We start from the raw sequence: 18,842 nt of genomic DNA on the forward strand, positions 1-18,842 counted from the left end.
CTAGTTTATTTGCAGAGCTGTTAATAATTATCAAAGGCAGACTTTGCCACACAGTACCTAGTGTGACGTTACTTTCGGCGGCACAGTTGTAAACCTGCAACCTCAGTTAAAGTTTGTAAGCAGGACTAGAGAGCGTGCAAGAACACAGACTGAAAGAATATAATACATTATGCTGCTTTGCTTTTAATGATAAATCTTAGTTTGAAATTATCCAGGCACCTAAAGGGACAGTTTTCCAGAGCAAAAGTGCAGCTAATTTAACATAAGAATCAATTTAACTGAGTAAGGAAAACTGTGAATGGACTGGTGGCACTTATCTACTCCACCTGAGCACTCAAAGAGCCTCACACATCCACTAATTCTGCCAAATATTCACACTCCAGTGAATTCATCAGGAGCAACTTGGGGTTGTCTTGCCCAAAGATTTAACCAGCAACCTTCTAATCACAGCCACCCCAAACAACTGAATACAAAACAACTATGCAGCCATTTGCCAAAGATTTAGTGTATGTACCTGCTCCTGGGGCCCTTTGTTGCTGCTCATCCTCTCCTCTTGTTGTCTGTTCTCTAGCATCTGCTGAAAGGACACCAGGTTGTTCTTCAGGAGTTCCAGCCTGGTGGTAAGAAGCTCAGCTGCCTCCTGCTGGGATCCCGCAGCTCCCAGTTCACTCTGCTGGTCAGCGGTTTGACTGAGAGCTGACAAGCTGGCTACTTTCTGCTCAATCTCCAGAAACATCTCCTGTAGACCAGCAAACAGACACACATGAATACAGTCAAGACCACTGTAATCCTAAGAAGACTTGTCCATCTGCAGTGTAGGTAGGTTGCAAAGCAGCTTGCAGTTGTCCAATATGAGATTTGCCAGTTGGATCACCTGCTTCTTTGGCAATTTGTTTATTGTTTGCAGTGTTTGAGTGGAACAGTTAGTTTGCAAGTCATTTGAATATCAGGTTACATTTAGCTGAGTATTATTAGACACCCTTAGCGTTTCTCCACTTCCCTTCCATAATTTAACTATCACTGATCTTTAAAATTCTTCCATGACTCAGACTTCAATGAATTCTCAACTGTGTCATTTAGACTTTAACATTTCAGCATGCTTCAGTATTTGGAGTACAAATAAGTTCTTACAGTTTACCTGACCTTTTAACTCCTGTTAGCACACGTCCTTCAGATATTTTACACATCGTTTATTTGTTCAACATCTTTTAACTTCAGTTAAAACTTCAGTTCTTTGATGTCAACTTGAAATATTTCTCTTTTAAAATCATATCAATTATATCAGTTTAAGATATTTATTTATTAAAGACAGTAGCATTAAATCTTTTCATTCTTTTAACTGTCTGTTTCACGTGTAACACATTCACCAGCCAGGACTTCATTATTTGAAGCTTGGATGCTCCACCTCTTAGATACGCCCTTCTTTTCGTTATTGTTTTCACTCCTTCTCACCTCGCCTCCTGCTCTGTTTTGACACCACTACGAAAAACAACAATTAAAACAAAGATTTAGCTCTGGAGCTCAGCTTAAATGAAAAATGCCGAGCGCACTGATGATGTCAAAGTTAGATGTGGGTGATGTATGACGGAGCTAATTTGAATAGGAAGATACATCTCAGTTTGCACGCAATGCTCCATTAAAATGTGATGTGTGACTGTGAGATGTGTTTAACGCCTGAAACTTTAATGGAGGCTCAAGTTACACTCTCAGGGTAAGCCAGGAGTCCTTGAATAGAAAATTCCTGCTAAAGCTTGAATAAAGATAATGTTGAATCCTGTTAGGGCATGATGCTACTGACTGTAAGCTGTTATATTGCCCCAGCTGACTGAATGTTTAAACAGAAAAGGTAATGCTGCTTTAAAACCTCTAAATGTGATTTACAATACCTGTTAGTCATTACCTACTCCTATATAATATGTTTATATACAAAATACAGTAGCTGGCACATCGAGGCACCACTATGAACTCTGCACTTATGAAATTGTTATATGCCATGTGTTTATAGCCACAATCGCATTTAACAGTGAGAGCGACAGTCATATCCAATCAGACATCTGCATCAAAAAGTTTAAGAAGAGTAAGATCTTTGCAACTATTCCAAAGAGGCCATGTTTTTAAGGGATTTAATGACTGTCAGTAACAGTAAGGTTAGGCCTTACTTTGTTGAGGTTTGAATTGACAATCTGTGCTGAACAAGAAAACATGAACCCAACTACAGAGATTACAGAAACCTAAGTAGGTAACAGTTAATGAACTCTGCTCAACCAGACTCATCTGAAATAGCTTTGATATGAGCACAAGGGGGGAAGAATAATACACGGCAAATAGAAGCACCCATGAAGGGCAGTTTGTGTGTCATAAAATGCTCTCCTTAACCCCTTCTCTGAAGAAGAAGTAACACACATCTACTGCATTACTTACTGGGCTGTGTTGTCAGTGCAAACTCCATTTCACTTTTCTGTATATTCAAATATCGCAATGTGAAACAAAATATGGGCAATAAATTGCTATGATAAAAAAGAAAAGCAAAAGAAATCATCAAAAATTGAAATGCTGTGTGTTCTCTAACACCTCCTAGTTCCATTCAGCAGTAGCATTTATTACAAACCAAATTCCAAAATGTTGGAATGCTGTGTAAAATGTAGATAAAAAACAAAAATGATGCTTTGATTTGCATTTCTTATAAACCAAAATGTCAAATTTCAGTGTGTTTGATGACAGAACACTTTTCTACTTTTGCGATGTCTATTTAAAATGCACTTTGGCCCTGAGAAGACGCCAGCTTTTCTGGGTCATGTTCACATATGGCTTCTTCATTGCATGATAGAGCTTTGCATTTTGCAGAAGGCATGTCTTGCTGTGTTCAGAGACAATGATGAAGTGTTCCTGAGCACATGCAGTGATTTCAGTGACAAAATCATATCATATCTTTTAATGAAGTTCTGCCTCTGGGCTCAAAGATTATGGGCATCCATTATGGATTTGTGGCCTTGTGCTTTGCTGATATTCTGAGACATGCTGCTGCTGTCAATCTCCAACATTTTTCATGAAATGTTAAAATAATTGAACAGTTTGAACACATGATATGTTTTCCATGCTCTATTGTAAATAAAATGTGGGTTTATGATAATTCGGTGTTATTAACATTTGACACAGTGTATCAACATTTTGGAACTTTAATTTCCTCCTTGCATCTCTTTGTGAATCATCACAATGTCAGAAGAAAAGTCTGTCTTGTTATAGGTCTTGTTGCATAGCATTAATTATTCTGTTGATTTATGTCAAACAATATTAAAACTTTGATTAACAAAGTGATAATAGCTTCAAAGCAGGCTTTTATTCCTGATGGCAGTTACCAGATGTGATGTAGTTTAGCTTTTTTTAAATGAGAATCCATTGATTTGGTGATTGTAAGGGCAAAGGATAGCTAGATAACTTGAGGTTAAAGTTTTTCAGATGTCCATGCAACAGCTTTTTGTCAATAATATCTATTTGTTGTTTATGTGGAGTCCATTAGTAGACTTCCTCAGATTATTTTGCAGTCCTTAAAAAAAGCTTTAAAAAAGTTAAATAAGTACATTTTAACAAATTTTGACACAACCTGAATAAAAACAATATTAAATAACTGTATTCATCATATTGAAAAACGACTGCATGAATGTAACGTGGGCTTGTAAAGTGTGCCAACACAGTCAGCACAGAGACAACTGAGGTAACATTTGTCTCTTGTAAATTCTGGGAGGGGGCTGGTCCCCCTGGTGGGCGGAGCTTACCTGACAGGTAAGCAGTTGCTGTTCCACGCTGTCTTGCATGGTTGCTACACCGGCAACGCCGGCAGCGTGAAGACTCCTCTGGGATTTGTGCAGCCACAGCTCCAGCTGGCTGAGCCTCTCCAGGCACACATGGAGGACACCTTCAAAGAGGCGAGGTCCAGACTGGGATCCAACCTGCTGGTCTGATTCCTGACAGACAAGCACAACACACCCAGCTAAGCCTCTCTGCTCCAGAGTTTCAGGGTAGAGAGGGAGGAAGATGAGGAAAGTGAAGAGTAAAAGCTGACCGGTTCCTGAAGTTTGTAGCTCGAATACTGATATAAACAAATATTTCTAACCTGTTTCTTTGTTCTCACTCTACCACTCCCAGTAACTTACCCCCCGCACTGGTTATCTCTCTTTCCCTCGCTCTGTTTCACTCCTCTTTCTTTCTCTCTCTGAGCTCCACCCACCTGAAACCACTTCCTGGACCTGTGGCAGGGCCGCAGGGACAGAATGACAGAGGCACAGAAAGAAAAGAGCCCTCAGGCGACAGGGGTGGAGCTGACTGAGGACATAGGGCCAGGTAAGCTGAGTAAGCCTTAAACACAGGATCCAAACACCCTCCCACTTCCTCCAGAACCTGTCAGGGAAGTTTGGAGCTAGGAAACAGCTGATTGGTGCTTGAATGCTTTTATACATTCTGATGTCCTTTTCACTGTTTTTACTACATTTGTAATCCTTGCTTCACTTTTACAGTGAATTATTCTCACTTTTCACTGTATACGTTGAAACTTGTGTAAAATAATTGATTGATTTCCTTTCATGACTGATCTCTGTGCACACAGTCGTGAAGGAACTGCAGAAGAACCTATGCAGCCTTAACAGGAGGAATGTCAAAATTACTCACACTGTTCATTATTCATCAGCCTTTGATGTCAGGAGGTGGTGTGGAAAATATCCTCTGTAAAAGCATCCCTTACATAGATTATAAATCTGAACTCATTACACCCATTTCACAATTATAAAACAAGTTGCTCCCCTCAGCTCTATCATTTATTAATTTGAAACAATAGATCATAATTTTAAAATACTTCCTGACTTTGCTTTTGTGAATGAAATGAACACCTTAATTTAGTTAGCAAAACGTTAGTATACTGTGTGCATAAAAATTCACTTTCTTGCAACAAAAAAGGGATGTTTGGAACACAACTTTCAAATATTCTGCATGTATGTGAGTTCAAAAATGTAAGTGAGAAGTGCATTAGGGTGCATTCATGATAAATGCAGAGGAAACACATACAGCAATGTGAGTAAACTGAGAAAACTTCACATCAAGCTGCAATGTTGCATCACAGGTTAAGATATGAAATCAGTGAGTTGTAGATAAGTTTCTCAGTCCAGTGTGTTTGTCTGCAACCACCACCTCATCCACCCCTGTATGGTTGGGATGTTAGCAGGAGGACAGTGCTTTTGGTGTGCTTCAACTTGATGCCAATTTAAAAATGTATCGATTTCAGCTCGGTCCTGAAATCGTAAATGTGAAGGTAGAGGTGCTGATCCTTCACTTATTTTGGTCAGTGTTGCCTCTGTGTCAAGAGGGTTTTATCAGAGTCTTTCCAGATGTTAATGTTACAGAACTGGACTTCATTCATGCCTCCATTAATCAAGTATCACTGTCTTCCTCTTTAGATTACTCAATCGCTAAACACTAGCTCTCTTGTCTTGTGAATGTATTTTTGGAAAGTGTTCTGAGTGCTTTATGTACTGTATATGCCTTCAGCCCCTATGGGTGTCTGCCCCCCGCCCCCTTCATGCAAACCCCCTCTGTCCCTTCATGAGCTCCTGACACAGAAAAAGAGAGACAGAGGAGTGGATCACTATTGTGGGTTTATTTGTATTTGTGCTCTTTTTTCTCTTTCTTTTAATGATATGCAGACAGAATGGGGAAAACATGAGGAAAACAATGTAGTACAGCACATGCCAGGTAATGTAAGATGTCTGCTGCTTTCAGATGAAAACCTTGTATCTCCAAAAATTGTAGATTTTTCTTTCTTTAAAAAAAACAGATTTCCCTAATTGTAAACACACTGCTGTAATGTATAGATTGTTTCAGGACTATTTATTAAATGCTTACTTCTGAATAAAAAGTAAGCATTGCAGTGGGATTTACAAAGTTTCCATCTGTGCACAGCAGCCAGTGATTCAGCATTCATGATAAACCAGTGCATTTTCATGGCCAACAGTCATCTTCACAAGATAATTAAGGTCTTAAGTATAAAAGGTGTATTTTAAAGAGTGATAATATTTATTAGATTATTTATTCATGACAAAGCAGGAATCATTATCCACACTGTCCTGCTGCAAGGCAGTGATCGAGTCAATCACATCTGTAAACAACACGCCCCACTTTATGAGCTTATGGAAATACAAATGGCAGATGCACAGAAGCAACTAAAGAAATATTTATTTTATCACATATGCTCTGCATTTGCTGGTAAATCAGCCCAGATGGTAAATGAAAAGGTCAACAATCAAAACGTTTGAACATTTTAAATCACCATTCCCTATAAGATACATTATAAAACATGGCTCACAGAATGTGTCTATTAATACACTTTGTTTCTGTTTTAATAAAACTAACCCATCAGAATAAAGGTCCATGCTAAGGCAAAGGCTTAATACAGACTGTTAAAAACATCCACCACACATACAAAACACCATCCGCCTACTTTCAGTTTTCTTGGGGGGTAAAACGGTAACCATCAGCAACCACTTCTCATTTGTAGCAGATGTAGTGCTGTGTCATCCTGAACCACGTGTCAGTGGTGTTGACTTGTCAAAGAATAAGCAGATTTCTCTGCAAGCTCAGTAATCCTTCGTCTAAACTCAAAAATAAACTTGAAAAGTACTTATTTGGCAAACGTCTGCTTTGGTTCTTTCCTGCACTTTAGTTTTTGCCATGCAGTAAGACATAATAAAGGATTCAAATGTAAACAATATTAAGCAATCATCTGCCATGTAAATGCACTGTGAGACATGTCTAAAAGAAACCTAACATCAGGAGCTCTAGAACTGGCTCTAGAAGAAAAAGTGTTCTTGGTTTAGTTCTACAAGAAGACAGGAGCTCTAGGTTTTGCTGTCAAAGAAAAACAGGAACAAACAGGACTCGTTCTACAACATTCTAGAGGAGAGGGGTACTCTAAATGATTTCAATGATAAGTAGGTGTTCTAGAGTTGTTTCTTGAAAAGGAGTTGTTTGGTTCTACAAAGGCTTTACAAAACCACTATTTTGAGAAAAGTGAGACGCTACCGCTAGCTCAAAAAAAGAAATGACTCCCAATATGACTGGAACAGAAGGCAGTAAAGCCTCTGGTCTGGAGTAATGTGGGAGGTCAATCCAACATATAGTGGCTCAGAATTAGAGGCTAGAATAGAAAAGGTTGGAGGAATCAATCTAGGGGACTATAGAGAAAGAATAGAAATCTTGATTCTAGAACTGTTTTCAAATAGATCCAGAAAAAGGTGACAGATTTACGATGCTGCGTAGACGTTATTGCCAGCAAAGACATGAAAGGTCTATAAGTCTTTAAACAGTGGCCTCTAGGCTCGCTTTGAGGTGTGCTTGGAGATTTTGCACAGAAATGGTTCTAGACTTAGATTGATGAGAAAAAAGAGATGCAGTTCTACAAGTTCTAGATCTAGGAGACTACACATTTCTGCTGTGACCCAGAGCTGGATTTGGAGACTTTTACGGTCGGCGATGTGTTTACCATACTCTCGGGCAGTGACTGAGTTGTGACTTCAGATGAACTTGTTTCTGTGGTGTCAGTGGTGCCCTCAACATCCTGAAGAAATATGATCAGGGTTAGAAGCTCACTCAGGTCAGTCAGTTAAATACATTGACCATTTAGTTCTACCATGTCACCAGATAAGGTATCACACGGTTACTCATACACTCTGTTAAGGAACTATGTTACATAATGTTAGAGGATTTTCGATGTTATGTTATCTAGTACAACCCATTGTATTATGAAAAAGAAATGCAATGAGATTTATTTTCAATCCTTTTTGCCAATAAAACCTCAAATCAATAAAATCGATAAAACAATGTAATGCCGTCTTTGTTTTATATACATATACTCACAAATGTATATATTATATACATAAAGGCTTATGTATAATATATATTTTTTGCACATTTAGTCATAAATTCATTACAAGTTTTAAAAAAATGTTAAAACTAAAACTAGAAAAAAATGTTGTTACGCTGTAATATTTGTGCCCACTTATTCAAACAATGACCAAAACGGTTTAGCAGTCCAAAATAAAAATCTTTTAATAACTTACATGATGGCTTAAGATATTCTTGATTTTTATTATTTTCATTCTCTACCATATTTGATTGAACAGCATTGCATTTGCCCAAGAATACGTCCGTGTAGGTTCTCAGTTATAAAGGTCACGGCAGTCTCAAGAGCTTGAAAAAGAAGGACTTCTCATCCAAGAAGCTTCCTCAGTTCTAAAACCATAAGGTGGATGCCAGGTATTGACTATGTGCACGTTAGCATATGCTACTTCCGGTGCGGAAACTCCTGTGGGGAGCTTTGTTTCCGGTGTCCTATTCGCGCCTGGTTTACGGTCCAAAACAAGTTAAGCAAATGAATGAATCAAGCGGCGATTTACATTTCTGTAGATGTCTCGGGCATTTACCCAATATATCTGTAAATGATGTTCATCGACTTGTCGATATTTTTTCCCCGCGCCTCAGAGCAAAAGAGAAAAGGGATTCAAATGTTATATTTCTCAGCTGTCCCTCATTTATCGCGGGTGTATGTTCTAAAAATAACCAGTGATAGGTGAAATCAAGAAGCCAATTTTATTTTTTTGACGGTGCAAAACGTTTCGTGGACATCGTGGACATACAGTACTGCACTTCAGAGTCACACTGCTAGCGATCGATGCAGCGATTCTGTACTGTACAGGAGAGACGTCACGGAGGAGATCGTCTGCAGCGATCAGGACGCAGGACGTAAAAAAGCATGCAAACTTGCACTAAAAAATCCGTGAAACAGCGAGGTGAAAGGTGAACCGCGTTATAGCGAGGGACCGCTGTCATTTTTAAGGTAAGTCACTACATACTCTTCGTAAATACTAATGTATAGAAACCCTTACCAGCAATCATTCATTTTTTGTGTGGCTTTTTTCACGGTTTGTTGACATGCTGTGTAGGTGTGTACTTGACTAGCTGATCTCGACATAACGGGGAAACATCTGGTTTGACTATTCTTCACCTGTAGTTTGAATGCTGAACATTTGCCATGTGCTTCTGAATGTGGACGATGTGTCTTCTGCTGCAGTGATGCAGTTCTGCTTGTGTTGAGTGATGTAAACAACTGATCGATCTAAACTCTTTAAACGTCAAAATTGATCATTAGATTTTTTATGACACAACAGTGGTGAGTGTTCCCACCTCCTGCTCTTTGTAACTTAACTTCTTTCCGTTTTCGAGTTTTGGACATGATTTTGGAGTATATCTTCGCAGTAGCGATTGACCGCAAAGTAAAGCTACCGGAAATGTACAACCCCACATCCTGTCTCAAACCAGGAAGTTAGCATTTTCTCGTGCACGGGGTCAATTTAACCCCTGGTGGGAGTTATCACCACATAACAAGTGAAAAAAGACATGGGTCATTACCACTACAGGTTTCCTAGGCGCCTGAACCCCCAATCCTCAACCTCCACTCACACCTTACTTAAGGTGACCTCAATACATCACACAATAGGGGCAAGGCCTCACAGTGATTTCACCTAAAACCCCTGGTGGTACTGACCCACACATGTTTTCATATCTTGGCCCATGTGATGATGCCTTCTTTTTTGGGCTCTTAAGATGTATCCATGAAATACTTATTAAATTCATTACTAATTCATCACTCAGTGGCTTCTCACTGATGAACGTTTATTTACCTTTGTGTCTTCTGTAGGCTGTTCAGTGCTTTGTCCAGTGGCAGCTTCGGTCTCTTCTGAGGCAACAACCACAGGTTCCTGACACCACAATGACAAATGTTATAGCCTTCTATATAACCAAGCAGACCAAAATGTTAAGCTGCTGAAAATAAAAAACATTTTTGAGTAAAATGAATTCATTCATCTAAGGTAACACAGTATCCATCTGTAATACATACATATGCGTGACAAATGACTGTGTGATACTGTCATATGGATCAACTAAATCCAGTGTGCAGTAGGGTGGAAGAAGGAAAAGAGATAACTCAAATCTGCAGCAATAGCAGAGATGTATTAATGATCAGGAAGGAATTTAATATCATGAGTAGGGAGATGGTAGTAGGGATAAGGAGGGTGAGGGGACAGTGCCAGCGGTGGAGATCAGAGTGACCCAGCTCAAAGAATGGCAGCGACTATTCATACAGCTGTTACAAATGATGTCATTTGACTGGATTGGTGGGAATCGTGATGTCATGATCAGTCATTGGGTCTCAGGTGTGCTTTCAGTTTTAAAAATGTCAAACTTTTCCTATAATTTGTTCCACAACTTGCGATGGAATTTATTATAGCAGATCCCGCCCACCTACACCTAAGCGGGTGACCTCGGGCCACAAAGAACTCCACCAGGAAAAGAACTGTTGAAAACGAGTGAAGGACAGAGGGAGAACAGAGATTTATTGATTTTCCACAGCAGCTCTCACTCATCTTTACCTCTGGTGAAGAGCCCAGGAAAACATCCCAGAGCCACCAATAAAACCCTCCTCCACCTTCTTCCACTCTCTGTTCCTCACTGCTTTTTTTGTCTGTGGCTTCTTCAGCCTGGAGCACGCCTTGATGCTTCCGCTGCTGACACGGAAACACGCTTACAGTATGTGTAGAGTGACACAAGTGGGGGTTAAAAATCTAGCCTGGCCAGTTTTGAGTTTTTAATGTTTCCAATATTTTCTTTGATATTAAGTAAAATTAACATTTTGTTTTTAATGGCCACTAACAAGTTATACAACAGTAGAAGACTTCTTAGATGTGCAAAATAGATCTTGTGCTTCCCTGTAAATCCTTAAATTGATATGACTCATAAGGTTATATCTACTTGAAGCTTCTAGTAAATACACTGCTCAAAAAAATTGAACTGGAAAGGATCAGCCTACAGCTGGCTCAATTCAAACACGCCCTGAAAATCAAAGTAAAAAAATTTGTGTCAGGCCAGTCAAATGCTTTGTAGCAACTCAAACAGCTACTCAGTAGTTTTTTCATGGCCTTTGGATGCTTGTATGTATGCCTGACAACATTGGTGTTGTCATGGTCCGCGGCCCGGTGTCCGAGGAGCTGATGGGATGCCCAAGCCCACGGGTGTGGCTGTTAACTCCACACCTGCATCCCATCTCAGGCGATTATCAGGTGGACTATTTGATCCAGCCCAGCCAGCTGCTCCACGCCAGTCCGTTAGTCGTCTCACAGCGGTAACGTACACCCACGGGAAGGCGGTTGTGAAAACCCTCATTTACCTGAACAAACGCTAATCTTTTTCTTTGCGCTCAGGTAACAGCACGGCGTGTTTTTGAGCCACCTGCCCGTCTGGAGTTTGGATCGCCTCCGGTACCGATCGCCTCTACTTTCCTGGTGCTCCCCCACGGACCCTGACCCCTCCCTCCGGCTCCCACGGCCCCACTTTGACTGTAAGACTCATACTCTCCCCCATGTATGCTGCTACTTCCCCACTCCCCAGTAACTCTCTTCCTCTTTGTGTTGCAGCTTCCCACAGTACCGATTACGGCGTTCCTGCGTAACTCATTTCCCGGTTCCTTGGTTTTTCTAGTTTCTCGTGTGTTTTCCTTTAACCCTACCGGGGCACCTTTAGTTGAAATAAAAAAATTTTGAGCAGGTTACAATGCAGATAATTTAAGCAACATATTTACTTGAAGTATTTTACATATCTTGCCAGCCTTCAATATTTATTTATTTATTTATTTATTTTTTATCATTTATTCAAATTATTTTCTCTAAGTTCAAACTAATCTTGTCAGTAATTAAAATATCTTTCTGTTAATGAGTGCACAATTGTCCTGGTCTGAGAACTTGAAATGTCTTGAACACTCACACACACATACACGCACACATGCACACAAAACAAACAAACAAACAAACAAACAAAAACATTTCTTGGTAAACATTAGTAATATTAAGCATGCACAGGAAGTCAAATGACACTTTGGGGATTTTTTTTTAATTTTTTACCAATTTGTTAATAACACATGTGGGAACTACGCATGCGGGTATTGCACACTTTGTCCTGACACGCCCCAAAAGGCCAATCTGTTCAATTTCTTTGCTTCTTTTATTTTTTGCAGGTGTTCTTGTATGCTGGTATGTGACATAAAAAAGAGCTTTTTCAATGAACTTAATGAATTAACTGTGTGATTATAAGCTTCTTTTTTTCTCTGTCCGTGGTATTCTTACCTGGGTAATATCAGGTGTTGGGGCCTGCCTTACAGTGAGCAGTGTAGCTCCAGACCTCCGCAGTACATCCTCCTCAACACGAGCAATTCTGATCTGACCCTGCTCTTCCTTTTGAGAGAAAGCACACCGTGCACGTTCGGTTAAATGATGTTCCACATATGAAGTGTTTGGAATATCACATAATGACTGACACAATATAACTGAACTTTATCCTCCAACTACTGTCGCTGCCATTGTAAAATAAGTTGCATTATAATAAAGAACTTAAATGACATTCACTTTTATTTTTTCTAGTTTTATACATATTATAATTCATGTAACAGTGATGTTTCATGATTTTTTTTTATTTTATTTACTTATTTATGTTATTTATAGACCAAGCTCACCTCAGCCTCCTCAGATGGAGCTTTTTCAGATGCAGATGTTTTGAGTTTAGTGGTCGTCTGTCGGGCCGACTGAGCTTTGGCTTGTGTGGGAGTTGGAGGCTGCTGGATAAATAACGCAGGAACCTTCTACAAACAGAGTGAAGCAGAAAGTTCGCACCAATCTTCTTGTAGATAAAATATCTGAGCAGCTGACTGATGCATTAGCTAACTGACCTTCTCCAGTTCCAGCAGCAGAGTCTGGAGCTGGTCCACCACAGTAAAGACAGTCAGAGTTTCTTCAGCCTTCTCAGGAAGACAAAGGCCTGGCTTACACTTCTGGATCTCAGCTACTGTTCTCCTCATCGACTGGATCTTCTGCTCAACCGCCTGCACACATAGAAGACGGTTGAGAAAAATAAGAAAACGATGACTTTTACATTTATCCTTTTGCATAATTTGGGCAATCACGTCACGCTAATCCAAACGAAAACAAAGAAACTAACAAACCTTTAAACTGTCCTCTCTGGGGCTGGGAAAACTCTCTGGAGAAGATAGCAAGTTCTTGATCTCTTCGACATCATTCTCCATCCGCTTGACTTCACTCTCAATCGCCTCCACCTCCTAGAGGTTAAGACATTATCAGTCTAATCTGACAGTAGAGAGTACAGTCTAGATAATATCCACTGAAGAGTAAAACAAAGGAACCAATCGAATCTCACAGCGGCAGCATGCTCCAGCTGAGACAGAGGAGCTGTGAAGCTGTCCTGAACGTCGGCCACTTGGCGATCTGCTTCGACCAGCTGTTCCTGGAGAGCTGTGACATCGCAAACCTGCGACATTTCCTTCAGGACCGAGCTGAAGCCCTGCAGTGTGTTTCTGATCTGGACTGAATCATCCAGGACCAACTGCATCCCCAAGAGACAGAAAGAGCATTTTTTGGTTAAAAATGAATCACCACAAAATGGTTTGTGCTGTGGAAAGAGCTGTGCAGACAGCAGAGCGTACCGACCTGCAGGGCGTGAACGTGACTGCTCAAACATTTAGCTGTGGTGTAGGTGCAGGGAGCGGCAAGCCACGACTGAGCCTCGGACATCCAGCTCTTGGAGCTTTTGACCATCTCTTGATGTTCCTGAAGCCACGTTTGAATCTAAAGAGAAACAGAACGTTTAAATAGGGAAAAGCTTAGACATTTTTAAACTTTTCAAAAGTATCACAGATGATAACAGAGACAGTAATGTGGAAGATTTAGGTTAAAAGTCTGAGCTTGGTGATTCAAAGTCATTATATTTTTGGTGTTTGACACTAAGCAGACAAACCATACAGCAGGGCAGTGAGGAGTTAGACCGCTAACAGTTTTAGGAAGCTTTTCTCACCTTGCTGATCAGGGTGGTCCTCTGCTCTGCCTGTTTGGCCAGCTGGGAGTGAAGCTGCTGAACCTCCACTAGTCTTTCTGTGAGGATCAGCACCTCCTCTGGCTTCTCTATGTCTTGCATGTCCACTTCCAGCGCTGCCAGACGCGAGTGCCACGCATCCAGCTCGTCCCAGGCACGCTGAGCACACATACAAGGGGAGATTTATAATATTTATTCACTGAGACACAAGCTGATTAGCCAGCCCCCTTCAGAAAGTGTTTCCCTCACTCACAGTTGACTTGTGAAGCAAGTCCTCGCTAAAGAGTCATTTCTGTTTTTGCAATCTATATTTTACATGAAAAGACGCACATAATGCTACGAAAAGAAAGTGGAATTTGTTGGTGTATTTGAAAACAGAGTAGGAGGATGAAAGCAGCATGAAAACTGAAAATAGAAATAGATGTACGCTGACTGATTGTGCAAAAAAAAACCATAAAAAAGAAAACAAAACAAGACTCAGCCCAAACGGCTTGTGTTTTCTCAACAAAAGAGCAGTGAAGTGATCACACATGTAGAACATGACACACACAAACACACACACACACAGAAGGCAGCAAAGACGCATCCCAAACCGTACAAAGAGGTCAGTAAAACTTACCACGGATCTTCTGGCCAGCAGAGGACAAATGTTATATTGGACATCCTGTTATGCTTCCCTCACCCTCTTACAATCGATTTAATAATGATTTATTGTATTCTACTCAACAAGCTGTAGACACCCTGTTTCCTCATCACTCCCCACCTTCTGAGTGATCTTTGCTTGAGTCACAGTGGGGCTCCTCTGTTCCAGTCTCTTCTGAACAGATCTCAGGCCGGCCTCGACATCAGACATCCTCGCGCCCAACCTGTGAACAGGACCGCTCCTCTCTATCGCCTCTCCCACCTGATGGAACAGTCAGGAACAAATATTATCAGCTAAACCTACATGGATGTTGAATTTATTGTTTTGTTACAAACATCTGCTTATCAATAGATTATTGATCTCTTAAAGGATCAATACACTCCTCATCATTAAAATGTCCAAATTAAGCCTTTTTCACCTTTTCTTCTACTTGCTGCAGAGACTTAGTGATGTCCTGCATTTGGCTGTCAATCTCAACCGGGACCAGAGTGTACATATCTGAGTATTTCATCTTCAGGTTCTCCATGATACGGTGCAGCAAAGACTTCTGGGTACACAGCTGGCTGTAGAGCGCCTGAAACCACACAGATAGGCAGCCTTTTAAATAAAAGGGATTACAAAAGATATTAACAAATAAAAAAATAACAAGAAAGAATAAGTGTTTTGAAGAGTGTTAGAAGAGAAAACTAATCATAACAACAGTAATATTGATGGATTTTCTTGATCACTCATCATAACCATAAACTATTTTGTTTGGGTCATTGTACTTAGCGCCAAAGAGAGTTTCCTCTATCAAATAACACTTGTAAGCAGATGCTTTAAAAAATGCTGACACTTGACTCTCTAACCAACATCAGCAACTTCTTTTGCATAGATGTCTACAGTTTGGGGGTTTCATTTTATGCAGAGCAGAAATCTTATTTTGGCACAAAATATCAGTCTTATGTTCAAGTCTCACTAAAGAAAGTCCTTCTTGTAAGCTTTTAGCTCCTTGTCAAGCCGTCCTCTCGCTGTGTCCTGCTGCGCTGCCGTCAAACACAGTCTGCCTCACTCCTTATTTACACAATACTTAAAAGTGAACTCATTTCACCTCACTATGATTCTACTGCACAATAAAAACAATATAAAGATCAGAAAAAAGTGAAAATGTGACAAATAACACAGTGGAGACTACCTGGGTCTGAAAGCGTCCGATGGTCTACTATGCGGGGAGGCGCATCTTGATATCACGATGGGAAACTGAGCTTCTCTGTGTGTGTGTGTGTGTGTGTGTTAAACAAAGCAAGGGAGGAGGAGAGGGTATGCAGAGACAGTTTCTTTGCATGAGAGAACAGGAGATGAGGAGTGTGAATTGTGTGTGTGTCCTGTATAGCTAGCTTTGTAAAGATCAAATAGTGTTTTATGGAATAATTAACATTTTTTAATTAAGAAGCCATCTGAGGTCATTCTAGATTTAAAACACATGAGGTCAATGTAGAACATTTAGAGATTTTAACAAAGAGAGACGACATATTTGCAAAAACTGTAATTTTGCAAAATTCATATTTGAGGAAATTTATAATTTTTTTTAATGGTCTCTGTTTTTAATAAAGATATTTAATGAACTCTATATGTTTTAGAAAAGTGAGGATATTTTTATTCCTGCTTCTGACAAAGGGATGTTTGAAAAGTTAGCATTTGATTTTAGAGTGAGTTAGTTTTACACTGAGGTTAGCTAAAAGCTAAAATACGTCAACATATGACAATGAGTGTCCTCACAAGTGCAGCAGGACAAATGTGTGTGTCTTTGTGTGTGCCCATGAAATGACTTGGCTACAACGGCCACCTGGAAGATCCACTTACAAGACAGAACAAAAGGTGTCTGGTACAAGAGCAGGATGAGGGTGGAGGGAGTGATGGGGGGGACCGTTGGATGACGGAAAGGGGGTCTTTCAGAAAATGTGTGTGTGTGTGTGTGTTTGAATAGAAAGCTGGAGTGGATGAGATGTTGGCCTCTGCTCAGGTTTCAGGACAAAGAGCAGAGTGATTCTGTGGGTTGGTGGGTTCATAGACACCAAACAGCTTCTGGGCCTGAAGCCAAGCCAACGGTTAGATTGAAAGATTTAATATTTAGTGACACTTTTACTACACAACCAACAAGCTGCTTCCCTCTATATTCATTAAGGTTAGAGGTAGAAAAGCCCTGATGACTAATTCCTGGATTCATCAGTAAGGCTTTGGGAGAGTTCTGACCAAATCTGTGGTAAACATCCTTATAATATCTGCAAAGTAGTTCCTACCAGCTGTCATAGAAAAAAGTCAATTAAACTTCTGGGATATTGATCTATTCACTTAAGCAGTGAAGGGGGTCGTTAATCAGTTTCAACTGCTTTGTTGTTCACCACCACATTTTGCTTGAGCGGCTGAACAATTGGGTGGGTGTATCTAGATCTGCTTTGGAGTGATTGTCATCATATCTTTCTGAACAAGTCTTTTGGTGGCTGTTTCTAAATACCAGTGCTCATCCTGTCCTCTTAGCTGTGGTGTGCCACAAGGTTCTGTATTGGGGCCCTTATTGTTTCTTTTTTTATATTATTATCTCTTTTATTGGGACAGCTGTTGAACATAACAGTAGTTTGCCTTTTTACACTTTCTTTGCTGTCACATTTTAACTTATAATTGAAAAATAAAGAAGACAGAAAAAGAAGAGAAAAGAAAAGAAGAAAAAAAAAACAAAAAACAAACAAAAACAAAAAAAAACTAGGGTTAGGAGGCAGCAGGGCGGGTAGGTTTACGTAGTACTCAGGGTTGTAACATCATATACAAAATCACACCTCATATGCTTAACATAGTCTGTCCATTTAGACCATATTCCGTAGAAGGTATCCCTCTTAAGTTTAAGAGAAAATGACACTTTTTCCATCGTATAGATCTCTTGTACAGAATGTATCCAGTCTTCTATCGTTGGTGGTTTAGGCTTAAGCCATCTTCTCGTAAGACGCTTTTTACTTGCGGCCAGAAGGATGGGGCCCTTATTGTTTCTATTACATCTACTCTAAGCACCTCGGCCAGGTTGCTCTATTATTTTTTTCACTTTGTATTTTGGGTGTCTTTGAATATAACCCTCTGTAGGTTCATAATTTTTATTTTCATCAAATCACGTGACATCCTTCAGTTCCTGACACTTTGTCCAGTATAGATATCCAGCATGATTTTTTCCCCCATTGAGATTTTATATGTTTTCAAATTGTTCCTTTAATCTTTTAATTTCTTTGAGCGGTGCATAAGCATCACTTTCAGTGTTTAGTTGTTGTCATGCTGCTGAGTGTAACTTTTCTAACTGAGAGCAAAGACAAGTGCATCATTATAAAAATAGCTATGATGTTACACTGAGTACAAATGCATCATTGTGTTTCATTTCAGATGATGAAACTGTCCTGTCTCATTAGAGGCTGATTATTTCCACTCCAGTGGCTGGGATGGAGCGAGAAACTGTGAGCACACTGATGTGTCTTAAGATTAGAGCATTACAAAGTGGGACCTCGATATACCCAGAGGTCCTTCAGTGAATCTTGCCTAATTAGAAACACTTAAATTTCACTAGTGTTTTCTTTTCTCTACAAAGGTTTAATTCACAGTTGGGAATGTTTTCCCCATCTCCAAAATTCTTTTGGGGAGGAATATAACTGCATTTCCAACTCATGGTGGATTTTAGTCATCGACATGCAAAACTTATGGTATCATTCAAAAATTAAGACGGATCTAGGCTATGTAACCTTACAAGGTTCAATGACTGGCATGACCATTCACAAAAACTACTCTGTCAGAAAATGAATGAATTTTGTGCGCCCTTGTGAAAAAATTAATGGCAAGTCGTGTTATCACATTTAATGTATTGAAATGTGAAGCAAGTTTTAGAAGGAACTTCAAGGAACAGAAAACCTTGTGCAGGTGTGATGTAACTCTGCCAAACAATAACTATAACAAGAGTCTCACCTGTAGCTCCTTTGTGCTGCTGCTCTGCTCCATCTCTGTCAGAAGAGATGCAGCAACCTTCAGCCAAACCCGGATACCCTGCAGCTCCTCTCGCACCTTTTCTCTGTCCTCCAGCTCCTGCCTAGCTGCCTGCAAACCCTCCCTGCTTCTCCGCTTCACACTGTGAAAACACACAAACATCCAGCCTTTTAAACAGAAGCTAAGCAACTTTACGGCTGCTTAGCTAACATCCATAAGAAAATGACTGAAT

General features: G+C 40.0%; 1 protein-coding gene across 13 annotated transcripts in view; it reads right to left on the reverse strand.

The window, feature by feature from the left end:
- The window catches only part of syne2b (spectrin repeat containing, nuclear envelope 2b), a 155,585-nt gene that overhangs the window by 52,421 nt on the left and 84,322 nt on the right, over positions 1-18,842 (reverse strand). For 11 of the 13 annotated variants that reach the window (XM_085144137.1, XM_085144130.1, XM_085144132.1 and 8 more), the window contains 15 exons: positions 18,593-18,752; positions 15,036-15,191; positions 14,738-14,878; positions 13,957-14,133; positions 13,593-13,730; positions 13,303-13,488; positions 13,091-13,204; positions 12,818-12,970; positions 12,605-12,730; positions 12,219-12,326; positions 10,473-10,607; positions 9,723-9,800; positions 7,526-7,600; positions 3,774-3,962; positions 515-739 (listed from right to left, as the gene is read on the reverse strand). In XM_085144137.1, the coding sequence (XP_085000263.1) occupies positions 515-739; positions 3,774-3,962; positions 7,526-7,600; positions 9,723-9,800; positions 10,473-10,607; positions 12,219-12,326; positions 12,605-12,730; positions 12,818-12,970; positions 13,091-13,204; positions 13,303-13,488; positions 13,593-13,730; positions 13,957-14,133; positions 14,738-14,878; positions 15,036-15,191; positions 18,593-18,752 (2,161 nt within the window). The remainder of the gene's footprint in view (positions 1-514; positions 740-3,773; positions 3,963-7,525; positions 7,601-9,722; positions 9,801-10,472; positions 10,608-12,218; positions 12,327-12,604; positions 12,731-12,817; positions 12,971-13,090; positions 13,205-13,302; positions 13,489-13,592; positions 13,731-13,956; positions 14,134-14,737; positions 14,879-15,035; positions 15,192-18,592; positions 18,753-18,842) is intronic. The other 2 variants (XM_085144131.1, XM_085144138.1) reach the window with 2 other exon arrangements.

Source organism: Neolamprologus multifasciatus, chromosome 19 (assembly GCF_963576455.1).
Source record: "Neolamprologus multifasciatus chromosome 19, fNeoMul1.2, whole genome shotgun sequence".
NCBI classification, from domain to species: domain Eukaryota; kingdom Metazoa; phylum Chordata; class Actinopteri; order Cichliformes; family Cichlidae; genus Neolamprologus; species Neolamprologus multifasciatus.